This window comes from Stylophora pistillata, chromosome 2, assembly GCF_964205215.1.
Source record: "Stylophora pistillata chromosome 2, jaStyPist1.2, whole genome shotgun sequence".
NCBI classification, from domain to species: Eukaryota; Metazoa; Cnidaria; class Anthozoa; order Scleractinia; family Pocilloporidae; genus Stylophora; species Stylophora pistillata.
Window position 1 is genome coordinate 42316818 of NC_142520.1, and position 20693 is coordinate 42337510.

The 20693-nt window shown below is 38.9% G+C and overlaps 2 protein-coding genes across 3 annotated transcripts; one reads left to right on the plus strand and one right to left on the minus strand.

The window, feature by feature from the left end:
* Nucleotides 1-1950: 1950 nt before the first annotated feature.
* On the plus strand, nucleotides 1951-16552 carry LOC148739601 (uncharacterized). The gene is made up of 16 exons (XM_088749858.1): nucleotides 1951-2205; nucleotides 2962-3018; nucleotides 3739-3867; nucleotides 4301-4453; nucleotides 5343-5463; nucleotides 6332-6444; nucleotides 6871-6942; nucleotides 8053-8277; nucleotides 8792-8965; nucleotides 9876-10055; nucleotides 10921-11061; nucleotides 11950-12212; nucleotides 12899-12980; nucleotides 13501-13611; nucleotides 14514-14660; nucleotides 15718-16552. The coding sequence occupies exons 1-16, from the start codon at nucleotides 2100-2102 to the stop codon at nucleotides 15831-15833; spliced, it is 2190 nt and encodes a 729-aa protein (XP_088605984.1). The 5' UTR covers nucleotides 1951-2099; the 3' UTR covers nucleotides 15834-16552.
* Nucleotides 15395-20670, minus strand: LOC148739602 (NAD-dependent protein deacetylase Sirt6-like). Of its 2 annotated transcripts, XM_088749868.1 has the most exons (4): nucleotides 20211-20670; nucleotides 18778-19161; nucleotides 16951-17440; nucleotides 15395-16354 (listed from the first exon to the last, which is right to left on the minus strand). In XM_088749868.1, exons 2-3 carry the CDS (start codon nucleotides 19068-19070, stop codon nucleotides 17428-17430), a joined length of 306 nt encoding a protein of 101 aa, XP_088605994.1. In that variant the 5' UTR covers nucleotides 19071-19161; nucleotides 20211-20670; the 3' UTR covers nucleotides 15395-16354; nucleotides 16951-17427. The 2 variants fall into 2 exon arrangements, with proteins under 2 accessions (XP_088605994.1, XP_088605995.1); XM_088749869.1 differs by lacking the exon at nucleotides 20211-20670 and having other exon boundaries at nucleotides 18778-20120.
* Between the last annotated feature and the right edge of the window lie 23 nt (nucleotides 20671-20693).

Here is a 20693-nt window from a genome sequence, read left to right on the forward strand (position 1 = left end):
GAACATAAACGAGTCCGAGAACACACGCCACAATACAACTAAACGTAGGCCTAGAGATATTTATTATGCTAATTAAAACAATAAAGCGACTAACAATAACGATAATACAATGCTCTAATTAATTTACAGGAATACGCTAACTTAAACTACAGTACACTAAACTATTTACAAGATTATTACTATTAAGATAAAAAAAAGGTTTTTTTTTTTTTAGTTCAGTTCGGTTGGGTTTCACCTTACGCCCGCGTCCGTGTTCTTCTCTTGTCCACAAATCACCACGCTCCACCAACAAACAGTGCCCTGCCAAACCAAACTCCCGTTTCTCCAACCAGGTTCCTGTCTCACCAGTTCTCAACTTTGCTCGTTTCCTTCGTTTCAACTTTGCTTCGTCTTCTGACAACTTTGCAGTTTTCAACTTTTACTTCTCGTAACTTGATTCGCTCAGACTTGTTATTGAATTAATTACTATCTCTTCTTCCTTTAGCTCACAGTCTGGTAGATTCTTTGCACACTCGTTCCCCCGCAAATGGTTTTCTACCGTGAAATGGAACGATTATTCTGAATGAATTTCTCAGAAATGATACTGTGCCGAGTCTCCGTCGACTCAAATTTTTCCACGCTCTTCGCTCGTAACTCACAAACCTTCACCTCACTTCTTCAAAAAAAAACCCCCCCGTACCAAACCACCCAAATCCTTAAATACACATGGACGCAAGGTGCCCGAAAAGAATGAAGAAAACTATTTGATATACACAATAAAGGTTAATTACACAACAGTTTACACAAGTGAAGAATAAAAATTACGTAACAGATACAAATAATCACGAACTACACTGATCCTAAGAGAATAAAAAAAATAATTTACATTTAATAAATAAATTCCTAACACTTCCATGACAGTTTCTCAAAAAAAAAAATGCATGAAAGGTATGTTTGTCGAGCTAACACCTGATGAGGGCTTTGGATATTAAAATTACCGTCTGTTTCATGCGGGCTTCTACGCGTAGCATCTGAGGAATCATTGCTCTTTTGGAATACATAAATTTTACTCTATTGCAACTTATGCATTATGAAGGCACGGTACCAATTAAGCTATCAAAAGTATGCCTGGAACTCTGCCTGAAACTCTGATACTGAGCCTTCCAGAGAAGTCACGAATGAATAAATGGAACAATTCCATTAGGAAATAAATGACGCTTATATCACTTAGCCTATCTCAAGTTCTGTCTCGAAATTAAGAGCTTTGATAAAGTCTACTCAGAATAAGCGTTGATTAAAAAGTAAAAAGAAAGAAGAAAAGGCAAATAATGATTAAGGCGATGCGAGCTTTTAAGAAGGTTGATATTTTTACGGCCTTGAAGTGTACACGGAAAATATACTGTTTTCCAAGAGGACCTGTAAACTCACCGGAAATGCCCTTATTGCAACTCACCGGAAATGCCCTTATTGCAATTCACCGGAATGCCCTTATTGTATTTCAAGTCACTGTTCTTGTTATGTAAATTTTACTTTCAGTATCTAACGTGTCCATACAAGATCTGTCAAGCTTGATTTACAAAGGACCATTATCGAACAAAATAATATAACGTGAAGATGAATAAAAATTTGTTTTTCTAATTTTCTATTCATTTATTTAAGAATGTGCTGTCAAACATTTTCACTCACTATCGCAAAGATAAACACCAAGGCTGCTTACAGTTTACTAGGAAAGCAAACAAAAGCAGACAGCTTTATTCCATGATTCCTTTTTTAAACGCAAAGCTTTATACTTCTTATTAATTAGGCTAATTAATTGTGAATTTACGATACTCATTGAAACAAAATCAACTGCCTTCTTTCGCGGCATGATAGAACAGAAGGGAGGTATGAGAAGAAAATCTGAGGAGGCGATTCTTTTGCTCCATATTTTCCTCAAAGAAAATCCTCTTCTTTCAACTCATTTTACCCGCAATGTAAATGGAGAGCCTTTAAGATTTTAACAGCTGTCAGCGAAACAATAGATCGTGCAAAGACGTAGCACAGACGTACCGATGAGTCACTTCCCACGAGAGCACATTCTGAGTCCGTATTACGTAGTCGCATGAGATTATTGAAGAACTATGGCGTCCTCAGCGTTGTGCTTATTCCTCATTTTCGGCCTTTACTTTTCTCAGTGCTTTTCAAAGCCTGTCAATAACAGAGATACTGTTCCGCCTCCAGACACGAGTAAGTTGGAAATTTTCCATTCATGTTCTATGGAAACGTGACAGAAAGATTTATGAAAGATTCTTGTTTTTTATGGCAAGCTAAAGCCAGGTTGATATATATATGTGCTCTCGTGCCCTGAAGTGTACACGAAAAATGTACTGTTTTCCAAGAGGACTTGCAAAATTATTTAACAAATTCTTCTTTCAGCTACGTATAATATCGTTCTTTATACATGCCATAGCTTTTTACGTTTATCTTCAATGAAGCAATAGGGTTTTGAAGTTGGGCGACTGTTATTGCTCAGCCTGGTTAAAATTATCAAAATTTTTTGTGTTGTCCTTGCATGTCGCTAGCCATAACAATTGATCGTGAAACTATTCCCTTAAACGTAGGCCCTGTCAACACATTCCACAGGCTGTTGTCATCAGATCGTTGATAACATTTAATTTCCGCTCTTCATGTTACGTGTAAAGTTGAAAACAACAAGATTTTATCACTATCAATTACAAAATACCCTAGATATGACCATCAATATTTGTAGAGCCCTTCTTAATTTTGTTGCGCTAGATGTTCGATACCTTACTTAACAAAAGATCAGTGATTGAATAAGTACTTCCTTGGGCTATTCTTAACTGTTTCAATACGAGATATCTGTATTTTGAGGATTAGATCAAGGTAAACATGGGCGCAGTTTTGAAAAATTTCTCGATGAGACATAAATCATAATTAAGCATTCTTTTCGAATTTCATTGTACCTAACAAATTCCTTTTCAGACGAACGGGAGAGAGAACACGCTATAAGCACTGATATTGATGAAATTGCTAACAGAGGTGGGTTGCACGCACACGCAGGAACTGATTCTTTGCCAAATTATCCAGCACCTTCAAAAATGGACCATGCTGCGGCTAAAAGAAAATACAAAACAGTTTTGTTCGGGGCTTAAACTAGATTTGAGCAATCGAAAGATTATAATTTGAAGCAAAAGAGATAACAAAACAACTTATCAAAGTCTACCATTAAGAAAAAAACTCTGTGCTGAATCGGTTTTTCGGGTAGCTCACACACACGGTTCAGATCTACAAGTAATCAATGAAAGCGATCGTCATTTACATAGTTTTTCGTAATTTTTCATAGGTTTTTCCTTTTTCTTCTTCCCCGTTTTACAAGTATCAATAATATTTGGCAACTCTGATGAACCCTTAAGGTCGCACCAAACAAACGCCAATCATAGCCAACATTTCCTGGGAAACTTTTGAAAACTGAACACACGCTCGACGCCCATATTTCACATTAATTTATGATGAATTTATATAGAAAGAACAGCACCTTATGTAACGTTGAAATTGTCGGGTGAGTGAAAAAACTCATCCGAAAAATACGCGTGCTTTTACGCTGGTGGCAAAAGACTGTTGTCCAACACGGTGATTCTGACTTACATGCACACTGCAGGAAACACGAACATCACAACTATAATCTCAAAGGCTCAGCAGAAACTATCGATCGCGATCTGCCTGGGAAAACTGCTACATCTTGCTTTGTTTTGATTTCAGAATATGAAACTGTACATGGTCGCATCTTAGCTGTCAACATGGCGCATCTCAGGAAGAAGAGAGAAACAGCGAGCATAGGAGCTCAGTCAGGAGGAACCGTGTTTCACAGAATCGAGGAAGCCAACAATGGTACTTGCCGGGCCAAGAAGTTTATCTTTCATATCTCTTCAAAGTTTAAGTGTCACACATCCGCAGAAAGCTCACGGAATTGTTTTTTTGCATTAACGAGAAACTAGACAAGAATTTTTTTAAGTAACTCACACATTTGCTTTGGAACACAAGGATGTTGGGGATCCCTTGACCTTTTTGTTATGGAGAGGATTCCATTACCTTTTCCATTTTGTTTTATAATGTAATTACCCCATGCACCATAGCTTACTTACTCTTTTATATCGCTTGTTTTAATCTATGTTTCTTTTAATTTCTGTTTGTGTGTTTGTTTTTCCACATATCACCTAGTAAGCCCGCAAATTGAATTTCAAACCAATATCATACATATACTTATTCGAAACAACTCAGTAAATTTTAATGAGTAACAAAACACCTTTTTAAATCCCACCAGGAAACATTTCCCAATTCTACCAAGGTGATATTCAGCTGGATCCCGAGTTGAAAGAATACATTCTAAATGGAGACAAGTCAAGAAATGCATTAAGAGGTCGTAAAAGGCTGTGGACCAGTCGCATCATACCTTATCGGATCGCTTCGCACATGAGTATGTTTGTATTCAGGAAATGTAGCTAGGGGACCAGTTATTATTTATTAGGGAGGGAGGGGGGAGGTCTGAGGTTTTTGGGGAAGGATCTTACGGTTTCTTTCTTCCTTTTTTTTTTTAATAAGGCGAGGGGAGTTATAAAAGCCAGCTCTCATCATTGATCTTTCACAAGTGTTTGACACTTTTTCATTCCGTGAAAAAAAAAAAATAATAATACAAAAGAAGAAAAAAAAACAGTTTCCCTTTTCCTTTCAAAGGAAGTAGTCATCATCTAAACATATACTCGACGAACTGAACGGAACAACCATAATTTTTCGTGCGAACGGTGAGACTGACAAGTAGAACTTATTAAGGGGCCTAGGAAAACCTATTTGATTGGCGTGCAACCCTCCGTTTCGATCACGGAAGTTTACATGACATCTCTGACGCAAATGCATACTGACGGAGTTTGCTGACAAGATTGATGACGTTTCCAATCTGCTGCTAATTGGATGTGTATCAACGATCAACGAGCTAATTGAAACAGTGTACTGATGCACGCATTTCCAATTTCTGAGGTCGTGATACCAGTTCCCACGAGATCGAATATTTACCCATTCCAGCTGGAAAAACCTTAAAGATAAATTAATGCAAATGACAATGTACTTTTTAGCTCTGTTTCTGCTTTGTTTTGTTTTTTAATGGATATAACAAACAAATAAACGAACAAAAAGCAAAACAAAACAAAAACTGAGGCGAAAGGTACTCCAAGAAGGAGACCGGGTTTATTAATGGCGGCATCCGTGATACCTTTGTTTTAGAGGAAATGTTTTTGAAATCTAATCAGGAACCAAATATTAGCCTTTGAGAATTTCACCGCTTATCTATTATTGTTTTGGTTTTTTTTTAGGTCATATAACTTCAAACATCCGTCAGGCCATTAACGAGTTTCACACAACGACATGTTTACGATTTGTTAATTACATCAGTGGTTATCATAAAAACTACATTGAATTTAGCAATCCAGATGGGTAGGTAACACATAACGCTCATTTTGAACGGCTTATACCAATTAGTTGACCACAATTATCGCATCATTGATTTCCAAAAATAGACTAACTCGATGAAAATCTTTTGCCAGGTTATCGTAAGATAATAATAATAATAATAATAATAATAATAATAATAATAATAATAATAGTAAGGATAATAATAATAATAATGATAACAATAATAATAATTTTATCAATTTCTATAGCGCATTTTACATGTAATGATCTAATGCGCTTTACAACACTGTGCGGGGGATTTTTTCCAGACTGCTAGAGGCAGTTTACAATCAACAGAGGAGAAATTTTACAGGTTCCCCCTCCCACCAATTCCCAGTAAACAGGCCAGACCACCTCACAGTAATCTTGTGATGTGGGTTCTTTAACGTCCCCTCCCTAACCAAATTAAATGATTGAAAGATGCAAGAGACGGGATTGATTGATTGAACGATAAAAGGAGCATAGCTGGGGGATCCTGAAGTATTCCTGACCCCTCCCCCTTCCCTCTTTTTGTTTTGTTTTGTTTTTTTTTTTTAAATCATGCAAACCATATAATTTAGGTCGTGAAAAAACGCGTAGGTCCTAAAAATCTGTACACTACTCTCCCATTATGGAAAATCCTAACAAAGCCACTGCTCACTGAAAATGAAAAACAAATGAAACGTTTAACCCGAGAGTTCTTTTCATCAAGCGTAAAATCATCGGGTCTTTCTGTTTGTCTCTATTGTTTTTAATAAGGCTGGTGGCCACGAGTCTCAAAATTTTAGTAAGTGATGACTGGATGGTTGATCAGAGGTTTGAGGATGCAAAGAAAAAAGTTTCAGTGTTATCGTCTTTCCCTTTTATTTAGATGCTCATCCAAGGTGGGAAAGAGATACGCTTCCCCGGGTAAACAAGTCATCTCCCTCGCAAGGGGATGTGAGTTCGTGGGAACCATAATTCACGAGATAATGCATGCCATAGGTGAGATTTTTCCAGCGGCTTACACCTCATGGCTATTATGTGACGAATTTTATAAACCCATAATTTTTTTAGCCCTTACTCCCCCTGCCAACTGTTACCTTTTCCAAGCAATATAAAGAAAGGTGAGGTGGGGTACCCTAGCAGCAACTTTTGTGGTAAGGTTTCGGCTAGTTTAAGCTGAAGTGAAGCTGGAGACGAAGTTTTTCATATAGGATAACAATAGATCAGCTTAACGAAATATCTGCTCTTAAAATTACTCAACAAAAGCATATTTCCTAAGTTATCAAGTGCACGCATTTATTGGGTGCATGTGTAAATCAAAATGAAACAGAATGTTATTCCACCAAAACCTTGCCTAGGGCCAAATACCATGCACATCCCAATAACTATAAGAGAGTTTTGCCAACATATCCCGTTTTGCAATAGGTTTCTTCCATGAGCAATCACGGTCGGACAGAGATAAATATGTGAAAATAAACTGGGAGAACATCCTAACAGGTAAGAACCTTTTGCATTTCGCCACTGCAAATAAATGCTCATTTTTTTTTTCTCATTTTCCTTTTCATAACTTTGCAAAGGAGAAATCAGCTGATTAAACGTACTAAAATTTGTTGCTGGATGGCGGCAAAGGAAACATCACGTAATATGGGTCTTCCTTCGAGTATATACCTACCGCGTTCCACCATCTTCCTTCCCCTGAATCCCCACAGGGCAGCAGCATTCAGGATACCTTTCAAATAGTATTTAGTATTGATTGCCAAAGGAAACTCCCAGCGGTTTAGTTGTTAAAGCATCCTCTTCTGCATTAGTATTCTCATGCTGTCTCAGCGTTTCCTTTGTTCCACATTATTCTATTAGAGAAAACTCTTCGCCAATATCATTTTTTCGTTCACGAAAGAACGTACGTTATGTTGAGCCCGCGCGTGCTTAGATACACTGCATGAATCATTGCAGTTTACGTATGATGATGATTATATCAGTTTTTCGCAATCAGCGTCCTTGTGACAGCTGCCGTGGATTTTGAGCTGTAGTCTCGTCTTTGTGGAGGCGCGGTGGCCTCATGGTTGGTGCGCTCGACTCCGAATCGAGTGGTCCGGGTTCGAGCCCCGGCCGGGGACATTGTGTTGTGTTCTTAGGCAAGACACTTTACTCTCACAGTGCCTCTCTTCACCTAGGTGTATAAAATGGGTACCGGTAAAATTAATGCTGAGGGGTAACCCTGGGATGGACTAGCATCCCATCCAGGGGGGAGTAGAAATACTCCTAGTCGCTTCATGCTACAGAAACCGGAGTTAAGCACCGGCCTAATGGGCCACTAGGCTCGTAAACAGACTTCACCTTACCTTTACCAGTCTCGTCTTTTCGTGACTCTCTTGAGCCACCGCATAAGTGTCAGCCATCAGGCATCTAACTGCTTGTGTTTATTTCGTTTAGTCTCATATTACGTTTGCTCATGCCTTTGTAAATATTTCTAGGTTTCGAAGTAATTATCGACGAAGGAAATTAAATTGTTGTAATTAAAGCGTCGACTGATACTTCGATAAAGGTGAATCGTATAGCGAGGAAAACAATCATGATTAATTTTTTTTTTTTTTTTTTCATTTCAAGGATACTCGGACCAGTTTGATAAATACAGCTGGAGAACGATCGATCATCTGGGTGTGTCGTACGACTATCAGTCGATCATGCACTATGATCGTCTTGCGTTTACCAAAAACGGAGAGCCAACTATTGTGGCTACTGGGAATGAAAATATGGAATTTGGCACACCATCCAAAAAGCTCAGCTCAAGAGATATTTTCGAAATAAATGCTCTCTATGACTGCAGAGCAAGTGAGTACGCATTATTTGATATTGTATTTTTGAAAGAATCAGTGAAGGGAACGGTCATTATCTATCGCCTGCTTGGAGAGGAAGGGGAGGGGTGGGGTTGACAAATTGGGGTTTTGTTACGACAAAATTTACCTGATCCCCCCCCATAGGCTTTGTAGTATTCTAGTCATCCCCAATCATTGGTAGACATTTTTCGATAGTCTTCCCCCTGACCTCACTACCTCTCCCCTGAATACCATTAAGCTCGGTCATATTTATACTATCCCCCCATGATTGACAGTTCTTGTATATTCTCCCTTTATGTTCTATTGGCGTGCAACAAGTCGCCTCCCTCCCCCCCCCCCATCCATGCGATAATAATGACTCATCTGTAATTTGCCCACCACAGAGGCTAACGTCGGTTTTAGAATTAAGTATGCATTAGTCAGGGGGGGCTCCCATTGTAGGCTTCAAATGCTGTTGAAGATTGTGCCCTTTTTTTCAATGAGATAAGCTTTGAATTTTCCTTTGTCAGCTGCATCGTATGGCTGGGCCTCTTGGTCTGGATGGACTCCATGCGATGAAAAATGTTATCGTACCCGCGAGAGATACTGTTACCATTCAGGCAACATCAAGTCTTGTGGTGGAAATGTGAATGCGTACGGAATTGACATCCAAAGAGAGAAATGCCCGTCGTCTACATGTCCAGGTTAGCAAAATGGCGGGTAGACTACTTCAATGTGTTTGGGGTTGGATATTGGTTTATCCAGACAGAGAAACGACGACAAATTCTCATACAATACTTTTTAGGACGACATTCAGGTTCTAAGATACCTATCATTTTTTCATGAATTTTGGTTCTGGTTGTCTTCCATATTCTTCCCCCGATCCGTTGGAGTCAAGGCTTTTTTAATCATAAGAGCCCCCCTCAGGGGCCAGAACAAGTAAGTGAACGCAAAAGGTACGATGGACGATTAGTTTTTCTTTGACCTCTTCCATGACATTTTGAAGTTTCTAGCAAAATAAAATGAAAACATGAGCTTGTCTTCTTGTTAAGTTTTGAACGACTAATAGCTTTACATTAAAACAATCATTTTATTTGCCCTCGACAGAAGCCCATGTTTGATGGGCTCCTGCCCTCGATTAATATGAGTGAACTGTCTATCACGGAATAGACAGCGAGTAGTATAGCCAATTACATTTTAGTATTTGCTATGGGATGTTCGTAGCTTTCTACTAGAACAGAACAAAAATGGAGCCTACTATTTATGAAAGAGGTTAAACGACATTTTGGTCGGGTGGCATAGGTTTAGTGCGATGATTTACCTGTGTCATAGCAATAATCGCCGATTTATAACTAAATTTTGTATTTTGAAGTGCGTTTTTAATAGCCACACAAATCAGTGTTTCTCTAAAATTATACAGATTCACTTGAATTATATGTTTGGAGTTAAGTGTGCACTCAGGCTCTCTTTAGGGCTGAATTACACGCGGTGCATAGCAGTCCTTCGCATAACTCCCTCTGCCTCGCCACTCCGCCACCTCAACGCCAATTAGTCATCTACATTGCTCTATATGAAAGTTCAGATACGATGTCTGATGGTACAAAATCTTTACAGCCCCTGTTGATGGACATTGGGGTCGCTGGTCAGATTGGGGAAGTTGCAGCAAAACCTGCAACGATGGTGTTAGAAGACGATTTCGAAGGTGTGACAATCCCTCTCCCGCTCATGGGGGAAAAAATTGCCAAGGTGATGGGAATGGGCACGAAATGTGTATTTTGAAGAGATGTCATCTGGGTAAGTGAGAAATGATATACACTGCTTAGCTTTCAATAGTTTAACATTGAAAAAAAAAATGGAAATGGAAAATTATTTACTAGATTATGATGTTTGCGACCCATTTTACATGCTGAAATCCTTATAACTGAGCCTCTTAAAGTTACTAGCCCTATGTTGATTGAGAAGTAAAAGTATGCTGTGTGGAACATTTCATGTCTCAACTATATACTATATCACATACGACCGTATTCCAAAGTCTTTCACTGGGAAGTTCGACATGGCAGATAAATTGATACCCCTCCCTCCCCATCCCCCCCCCCCCTCCTAATCCTCGGATATTTGTTTGCCGACTTCATCTTTTCCGAGCAGTGAACATGTCTTGGGGAAAACTGTGAGCACATTATAGTCTACGTCACGTCGTGTATTTTGCTCTATGATGTTCATTTGAAAAGAGTTTTCAAATGGCGCGGGTCATCCCTTGGGAATTCAGTTACAGAGACGATCCATTACACACTTTCCACGCCAAAAATTGACAACAACAGTCGACGAACCTCGCATGATAAAACCTGCTTATGTACCGGGATGGCTCATGATAACTACATAAAAGCATCACACCGCATAATACCTTTACCCTGTGAATGTTTTGGTATTTCATCACTCACTACTGAACAATATAAAAGATGAAGTGTCACGGAAGATGGTACATATACCAGTTGATATGCTTAGATATGCGTGTGATTAACATGTTATTTTTTTTATTAAAAAACAAATAAAGAAACATAAACAAGGCCAAATAAAACGTAAAGAAAAACGAAAAAGAAATAAACTCATTTTTGTCATTTTCAGTCAGACTTGTACCATTTCCCGTCTTTACCTTTTCCAGACAACGACGATGTTGATTTTGAAAATGCACGTCTTGGGATGTGGAAGAATTCCAACAATGACCATCTCAACTGGAATTTTCATCGAGGCTTCACCCAGACGATGAACACAGGTCCTGAAAAGGATCATACAAGCGGGAAAGGTTATCTTTATACCTTATTTCAACCATAGTCAATAAAGTGCTTTAGTAGTAAAACTTGGCAGAGTAATCTACCATTCGTAATAATTAATAGCGGTTCAGTTTTGTTGAACCAAAAAAATATATTTCAATCTTTATTGTAATCTGTTGCAAAAACAAAGGACTGTGCAAGCCAGGGAGCGCTTAAAATCATGTTAAAACCAGGGCTGTTTTTGTCCTTGATTTTTTCTGTACTTCTATAACCTCAGTTTTCCGGCTTTCATGATCACTCTTCTCTAACGCATTCATATATGCATTTGCATTACGCACATGCTGTGTAACAACCAAAACTTTAACGACCAAAATTCGTCTTTATTGGTTTTCTATCTGCTCATCGGACCTCGTTACTCGAGTGAATATGCCTCCCCAAACATAACCAAAACAGAACATTCATGAGCGACTGAGGTCATGTGATGATGTCATGTGACAAAAAGGGCGGGAAAACACCAAAACAGGGAACCCAGTAACATGCAGTGTTATTCAGTGAATGACAACGGCATGCTTGGAGAAAAAATAACTCTGAGTGCTCTCAAAAGGAGTCACACCCTCGACCATCCGGTTGGTACATGTAATTCGGACAGTCTATCACTAAGATTTAGGAGACTTGTGGTAGGCTTGGTCCATGATGAAAAACATCCTGCACACTGCAAGGATAGGAATGTCGATATGTAATGCCTCAGCTTAAATATTGTTTAAACTGAATGAAAATGGTTAATTTTAAGCTTGGCGATTGTGAAAGATCATGTTACTCAGTAATATCATATTTCTTGGCTATTTATTGGTCATCGTTTCGTACAGTACAATCAGTTATTCAGTTCTCGTCTTGCTTATATGTTTTTGTTGTTATGGTAGGATTTTATCTGTACATGGAATCTTCACGAACCCGCCCTGGACAAAGAGCAGACCTTGTAAGCCCCTGGACCCCGGCGAGGAGAGGCGGACAATGCCTTAAGTTTTACTACACCATGTACGGTGGTACGATGGGTAGTCTGGCCATCAAGCTGGAATTATCCAACGGAAGAAATTGGTTTATTTTCTACAAGAATGGTAACCAAGGCAAAGGCTGGAAGAAAGGGATGGGAAATATTGATGTTTCCATGGGCTTGTCATATAAAGTAAGGATGTTTGTGGCAAGATTTCCCTCCCCCTCCCGTTTAATTCCTTTACGATATCTTCAAGCAGTGTTTTACAACAAGCACCCATCATTGTTCAGGGGGGGAAGGGGCTGAATCTTAGGATGAAATAGACAGTGTTCTTACCCTAAGGCCATGCTTTATCATTTTGCATCTTATTGCTTGTTGAACGTAAGCTCAGGTAACCGAAATATTTGAGAACCAACCTTTTTTGCACATTAATCTGTTTTTGCGACCAATGCATTGGGTGAATTCAAATAACGCCTTGCTCAACACGTCGGCGAAGCTTCTAACAACTGTATGATGTTTTCAGGTCTCACCAGCCAGTTAGTAGAGGTCTACAGCGTCATGTATTAGTACTGAAATTTAGATTAGTTCCCTCAATTTACAAATAGACTGAGACTAAACTTTCCTCTGTGATTGGTCCAGAAACCTTGCGATGTCCTCTCAACCAATCAGATGCAAAACTAAAACCAATCGCGACTTGTACATTAGGATTTTCTCGCCCTTCAAGCATGTTGCTTGTCTCACTTTGAGTTCTCATTGGCTAACGACGAGGTAAATGTTTGCTCTGATTGGTTGCTTGGATTACTTGGGTCTTGTTTTGTTTCCTTTTCGGACGCTCCGTCGAAAACTACCTTATTAAAATTATCCTATGACAATCTCAGCTCACCATTCAAAGCACAGTAGGTCAGACTGGATACTCAGATATTGCCATCGATGATGTGTACATCGACCCTGGACTATGCAGTAAGTAGTGCTCTTCAGATGTTTCGTTATCTATTAAAACTTACTGAAAAAGAGGGTCTCATTAGGGTGATGGCTCACGGTTAAAATGGTGGCCATTTTACGGCAAGTGGTCAATATAATTCCATTTTGATCGCCAGAAAATTTTTTGAGGTTATTTTTTTTTCTAAGACTATCGGTTAAAATTTGTCAATTTTTGCGCCTAAAGGGTTTTAATTGTTTGGTCGTTTTACGGCTATCTTTTATTGCATTGGTGTCACTATGACGACTCCTTCACCACCACTGCGTTACAAAAAAGGCAATACTGAGCTCTACCATAAACATATCATCCCCTAAGAGAGGCTAGCATTTAAACATTACGGCTAGAAGAATACAGGAATGATCACACACTTAAGCTCTTGATTGTTAAACGAATTCTCCTTGTCAGCACTATATGAAATATATAAAGAAAAGTATGGAGAATATGCACACTGATGTTGGGATGGAGAGGGTTAACGTAACTCAATGATTTGCTGTCTATCAGAGTGTCAAGATGATTATTATACCTGTCATATCTGGGCAGCCAAAGGTGAATGTTCAGCCAACAAGAAGTGGATGAAAGAAAACTGTAAGAGGAGTTGCAACGTTTGCGGAGGTAGGTAACTCAGAAAATATCGCCCAATGTACATTCCTCAAAACCGCATAATTATAAAAACTGGAGGAACTTTTCAGACAAAGGTAACTGCCATAGAATAACATGATATAATATAGCTGTTTCAAGTCTTAAAAAATTAAGAGAACTTTATGTAGATCAAAACTGAAGTTTGAGTCTTGGAATACCACCGCTCCTTTTAAGAAAATACGACTTTTCTGTTTTTTTTTGTTTTTTTGTTTGGGTATTACGTTTTGTTTTGTTTTTATCAGAAAGTAACAGTCGAGGCGTTTTAGTTCATAAACTGCAAAGATCACTATTGGAGAATTTCAGTTGTTATCAAGAAAAGTTTTACTCACTCTGACGAAGGGCTAACGCTCGAAACGTCAGCTTTTTAACTGTTTACATTAGCCAATTCACAATTTCAACTTAGTTGATAGAACCAAATTACGTTGTTTCACTCGCCTTGTTTGTCAGACTTTTGTTACTGTTGTTTAACGTTTTGTGTGAAGGTGTAGTCTGATCGTCCGGGTGAGTGTAGTCCTGAGAAGGACTGTTGTCGGTGGCAGTGACTGACGTTTCGACAACCTGTGCGGAAGTCATCATCAGAGTCAAGTGAATGATGACTTCCGACAACCTGTGCGGAAGTCATCATCAGAGTCAAGTTGATGATGACTTCCGCACAGGTTGTCGAAACGTCAGTCACTGCCACCGACAACAGTCCTTCTCAGGACTACACTCACCCGGACGATCAGACTACACCTTCACATGTTACCCCCGGGTTCAAACCATTTACTGCATTAACGTTTTGTTTTGATTTGTTTTTTCGTTTTTACAAACCGTCGTATTTGGTTTATTCAATACTAATCTATTAATCTATTCCCGATGGCTTACATCTATTTCAGCAATCAGTGCTACAACACCACCTCCCTCTAACTGTGAGGATAACAGCAAATACAAAGATCAGTGCCCTGGTTGGGCTAGAATTCGTGAATGTCAAAAGAATCCAGCTTTTATGAAGTTTAACTGTCGAAAAAGTTGCAAGATCTGCAGTAAGTGTATATTTGACATTATAACGAGGTTTTAAATGAGGTTTCGCAAAGTTTAGTGAACGTCTTTAAAAGGATAAGAATTATCTTTTAGAATATTGATTACGTCAACTTCTGTCGCAGCTTCATAGGTATTTGCGGTAGATTCTAAGTTTCGCAGCATAATAATGAACCTTTTTCTGAGGAATAGTGGGAAAAAGGGATTGCAGTAGAATTAAATCTTGAGGTAGAAAAAATTGGATAGATGTTGCAATTGAGAGAATGTGTTCTACTGGAGTCAACGGTAACATCAAATTGCCTGAGGGGCGGGAAAAGATGAGCGACCAAATCGTGATTAGTATTAGTTTCATCTCATTGGCTTCGAGAGCGATGCGAGTTCTCTGGACCAATTACAGAGCAAGGTAATGCAAAACATAAGAAATCCCGGGTTACTTTCGACACTCAACATTGAAAATTGCTCTATGGAATTAAATCAGATACCGTATGCCTACGATTATTCAAGAAAACGAGACAGGTTTCCACGGTTATGCCCGGCGCTTTGAATTCTTTGGAAGTCATCTCATGTTCCTAAAGATTCCCACATACATTTATAACTCTTCAGTAATGTCAATTTTGTGCATGTTTTAATTGTGAAAACGATGGCAACGCTGGCTGAAATCGTAGACTTAGCGCTTGCAAAATACCTTAGGTCCACCGATCATTTATGGCTTAGATAAAAGAAAAATTAACTAAATAAGTCAACAAGAGTAAAGAGAACCATGTTTCAATTTCTCAAGCAACACCACTTGATACCAAATTTAACTTAGTTGAAGTCAGGTTTTGTTTTTCCTCCATTATCCTTCGTCCTTAAATGAATACGAAGAGTAAGTGAAATTATCTTTGAACGACATTTTTTCACCGAGATCAAGTCGATATCAATAAACGATGGAGAGGAAAAGGCTGAAAAACATACTTTACTTTTTTTTCTCTATTACTGAATTTCTGGAGAACTGGCTCGAATTCTTCTACCTTTTAACATGTATTTCTAACAGATTTGACCTTTTTTTTTCTCTTTTCGCAGCACCTGCATGTACAGATTCAGACAAACGCTGTTCTGCGTGGGCCAAAATCGGTGAATGTACCAAGAATCCATTGTGGATGGGGCCAAACTGTAGGAAGAGTTGCAAGCAGTGCTGAATAAAATTCTGGTTCAGCTTTAAATTCCTTTCAGTTTTAATACTTCTGCGGTCAATCTATTTTCTACTGGAGCTGAAACTTTTGGGTGGTAAAGTAAACGCAGTGGATTGGAATCATAAAGGAATTTATAATCTCAATACGGATGTCTATCATGTGACTTTTAGCAAGAATGACTGAATTGTCTCACCACTGCAAGACTTAATACTGTGATTCACTTCATTAAAAATAAATATTTAACTGCAATAAATTACATTCATCCAAAAACACATTAAAAGCTCATAATTTAACTGAGTACCATTACATGCTATTTCGTTCCACTCTCTCGGCTCTTTGCCCTCTTTCCATCGAAGTCGCTCATACGGGTACTTCTTTCATTCTCCCAATGTCGCAAGGCATCTTGGATCATTAATTGCTGCATCGCAAGTGACATGAGTCTGTCACAGTCTCCAAGGACCCTGGAGCCCGTCTGTGTCCCTGTTAAATCCTTCGCGAGGCATAGTTTGTCCACATCTATCTTTTGCCTAGAAAACCAAAAGGATGCACTTTCCTTGATTAATTGTTAATAAGCAAAATTTTGGGAAAATAGAATTAACTGTTAGATTTTCCCTATTTTTTGGGTTCCCTGTTCTACGTAGAAGCTAGTATCACGAGACCTGTTTTCCATATTTGATATTGTACACGAGGTCTTCTTTCAGATTAAAAAATAGTTCTTACCGCCATCTTGATCTGGTTTACTGTGTTCCTTGCCTTTATTCGGAATACACAACATTAACCAAGAATTTGATCATGGTGTATAACAGCTGTACATAGTGTGAAAAGAACATGGGCATGGGAGTAATTAGAATTAGAGCAAAAGCTCTCAGTCATACGTTGAAATATCGGAATTTTTTCAGTCACTCCAGGGCTCAAAACTAACTTTTCAACTTACTAGCCAAGTGGCTAGTGACATCTTAGATGTTGTGACAATTTCAGTTTGTTTACTAGCCAAACTGGCTATAGTAGTGGAAATAAAAAACCACCAGCCAAAACTGAATTTCTACTAGTCTGTGGCTAGTGGGCTACCGTTAGTGTGGAGCCCTGCACTCATATCATCAGATGGCAAACACTAAATTCCCACCTTTCTTTTGCACTTGTGTCCAGTTCTGAACCAGATCACAAAAATCATACAGTTTAGCATGTCTTGGTGTCTTCAGAGTCCTAGTACCTAAAACATTCAGTTCTTCAAAATATGAGCCTGAATGATCATCAAGAACATACTGTAAAATGCTCTCTGGTAATGTCACACTTCGCGCATTTTTCGATGAAGACATTGCCATGTAACTCTGACAGGTCTTTCTCTCTGGAATTCCAGACAGTCCATGTATCCATGTAGTCTATCTCCATTCTGACTGACAATGTGCTTGAGGAAACCTGACTGAATCAACTTGCAAAGAGCTTCATGAGTGTCTGTTGGACATACTGTAGTTCTTCATATGGTACACCACAATCTTTATCACCCTTCTCATGTACGTCCCCCTTGTCAACATTATCAATAACAGTCTTTGGAGATCTCGTTTTCTGGTTTGTTATCATAGCCTTCATTTACTACTTCAGTTTAGTGGCTTTCCCTATAAAAAGTAAAATAAAAAGAACTTATGATTTCAGTAAGGCAGGTTATCAAAGTAGAAAAAAGTATACAGAGGAAAACTAAAGTGGGAAAAGAAATGCTGCACAGAAATAACACACTTGATACAGTAGAGAAGGTTGTGGCTATAGATTCATTACGTTGAATACACTGGTAACCCAGTGTTATCCTTTGTTTCACAATGTCTTTTATAACACAACCAAAGTAAATCGCACGCTCTGATTGGTCAATTTAGTGTCCCCCATTTGCCCATGGGTGTACGCTGGTGACGTGAGCAAATGCAAAGACTATTTTTCCGCGCGCACTTGTTTTTTCAGGTCCCGTACGATTTGTTAAATAAAAGGGAACTCTTTAGCTACAATGCATCAATGTTATGTTAGAAAATAAATGGTAAACACCACAGTGTACACTATTGAGTTATGGATGCACTTGGGAGGTTTGCTAAGCACTCAAGAAGCTAGAGTCGCTCTCGGCTATCGCCTCGAGCGACTCTTACGCTTCTTTCGTGCTAAGCAACCTCCCGCGTGCATCCATAACTCAATAGTGTACGCTGTGGTGTTTACTATTTGTTAATTGCTAGTCTTCTTCTGGTCAAGATACTGATACATTACTGTGCCTCACAAAGCCTTACATTTCCCTTTGATTGGCCAGAATTCAACACCTTTGACAGGCACACTTCTGACATTTCTATCTCAGTCTGCAACCCCTCTTTGTAAGGCTTTCCTGTCAGGCCAATCATAAAATCTAAGAAGTCTATAAACCCCTTATCCTCTAAGAGTAATGATCAGCATCTAACCTCACATTACAGTATCACTACAGAGTAAACCATCGAAGTCATGAGAATAAAAAAGAATCACCAACTGAAAAACCTCTTGAGTCACTCAGATTGACCAATGCTTTGTTTCAGAGTAATATGGAGTTTTTGAAAAATCTTCTCTCCCTGAACAAAAAATCTCATTGTAGTGTATTGAGAACACAGTAAAAGTACTTGTACTAGTGTTAGTGATATTACTGTAATATTACTGAGTGATGTGAAAGTGCTGTTTTTATTAGTAAGACTATTCTACTAGCTTATAAGATACTTGATCAACGAATAAAGATAGAATAGTGGTAAGCAATTGAGGAGTGTGTGTCTCCACTAAATGAATACACAACACTCCTGAAAATCTGAGAAGTGCACATTGTAAATGTGAACATTAAGTGGGGTGGGTGGGGGAATTTTGATACCATGCCCTATTCACCCTCGATCCATTGTAAACATTGTGGTTGAGTTTATCAATATATTACTGGTATCCAAAAGTTGTATTTGAGCCTTCTCACCTATCTTCCGCAGTCCATTTGCCAGATTTCCCTCCGTAGTCCCCGATACCGGCAGATGTCGAAATCCCAGCACCGGTGAATGCCACACAGTGCTTAGCTTTGCTTATCAAGTCAGCAATTCTCGAGGCTTCGTTGATGACAATATCGAGAGAGTCCAGATAGTCGGAGGTTTTCGACGCTTCTTTCACCAGCTTCTTCTCATCCGCACTCAATACAAGCGGTGCATTCGTTTTGCTCCTCATTCGAGTAGTTTTGATGAACAAATTCCAACAATTATTGATGAAAAATTCCATCTCCGCTCAGCCTCCATTTTATCTTCGAGCGGTACGTGTGCTGCTTTGAGAAGCCGCTGTGAGGTACCATGGTACGAGCTTCGACCCTCGCCTCCGAAAATGAAATACGGGGAAATAGGCCATTTTACAGTTGTGTACTTAGTTGCCAAGCCTTTGATTCAGAGAGAGGCTAAAGATGACCTTGTTGTGACAGGGACCTGTATCTAGTTAGCATGATAACAAAGTGATTTACATTTGAAGGCAGCAAGGTTTGTATCATAATAAGGTCATCTCTAGCCTCACTCCCATTCAAAGGCTTGGCAACCAAGCAGACAACTGTAAAATGGACTATTGTTTTGCAGTCACTGAAACTGCAATTGACTAGATTGCAGAATACCCGGCCACTCATTTACATGTCATTGAATAAGAGTAGCCTCTATTGCGCAATTGTGTTATGCTTCGTTCTTCAAAGCCTCCTGACACAGGTAAATGAGATGGCCGGGTATTCTGCAATTGCTCCCTACAATTTGCAAAATCTCCACCTTCTTCCATGCCCAAAGTCATTCCTTGTGATTAAGAACTGTTAATTTGCGCATTTTAGACTACTTGTTCTCAGGTCTACCCGTTACATTTTATATGCCATACAAAGGTCTGATAAAGTTTTCGTTGGGGGTGGGGTGAGATGACAAAATGTGAGTCAGAGAGAGAAGGCATTATCAGTGTAATTGAAAAGCCAACTCAGCAACTAATTTCTTCTGAAAAATGCAAGTCACAACACCACTGTGATCTATTCCGGCTCATCCTTGGTGTAAAAACCTGTGAAGCTCACGAGTGACGTAAAACAAAGACGACAAAGCATCATAAACAGTAGCGTACAGCAAAACAATTAATACCTCATGAAACAAAGAAAACCTCGTCAGGTTGTCACACCAAGGATGACCCTCTATTCCAGGCTCTCAATCAGTGAAGATGAGCAAAAGAGCATGAAAGTGGTTTTCAGAACTCTGCCCCCCCCCCCCTCCTTTTTAACATTCTCCACTGGTTGCACCCCTTGTCAAAGCTTTAGTAACTGCTGTTTTCATCATTTAAATGAATAAAATGACAAAATTTTAAAAATTATGTTATTCGGAGAGTTACCCAGCAGCATGTTGTCGCTTTTACCTGACAGCTCCCTTTTATCATAGTAATGATTTTATCCATTTTAAATCCATTTTAAATCCTGGTGGAAAGAGGCACTACTGACAGTGAGAGTTGAGTGTCTTGCCTAAAAAAAATAAATACAGTAGAACCCTGCTGCCCCTAACATGGTTAACTTGAACCTTTCAGTAACTTGAACAAGATCTGCTTAATTCCCTTGACCCCATTGGCCACTTTCCTAAATGGCTGCCGGATTAATATTCTTTTGTTTAAATTTAAATTAGCCTTTCTGGCCTCGCTTGAGATAATGTATTCTTTTGCATTTTTAACTGGAGAACGAGGTTAGAAAGGCTAATTTAAATTTAAACAAAAGAATAGTAATCCGGCAGCCATTTATGAAAGTGGTCTATATTTAAATCATTTACAGCGAAATGGTAAACAGCACAATAGCAGCGGCAGAGTGGAAAATTATAATAAATAAATAATTAAGGAATAATTGAGAAATAA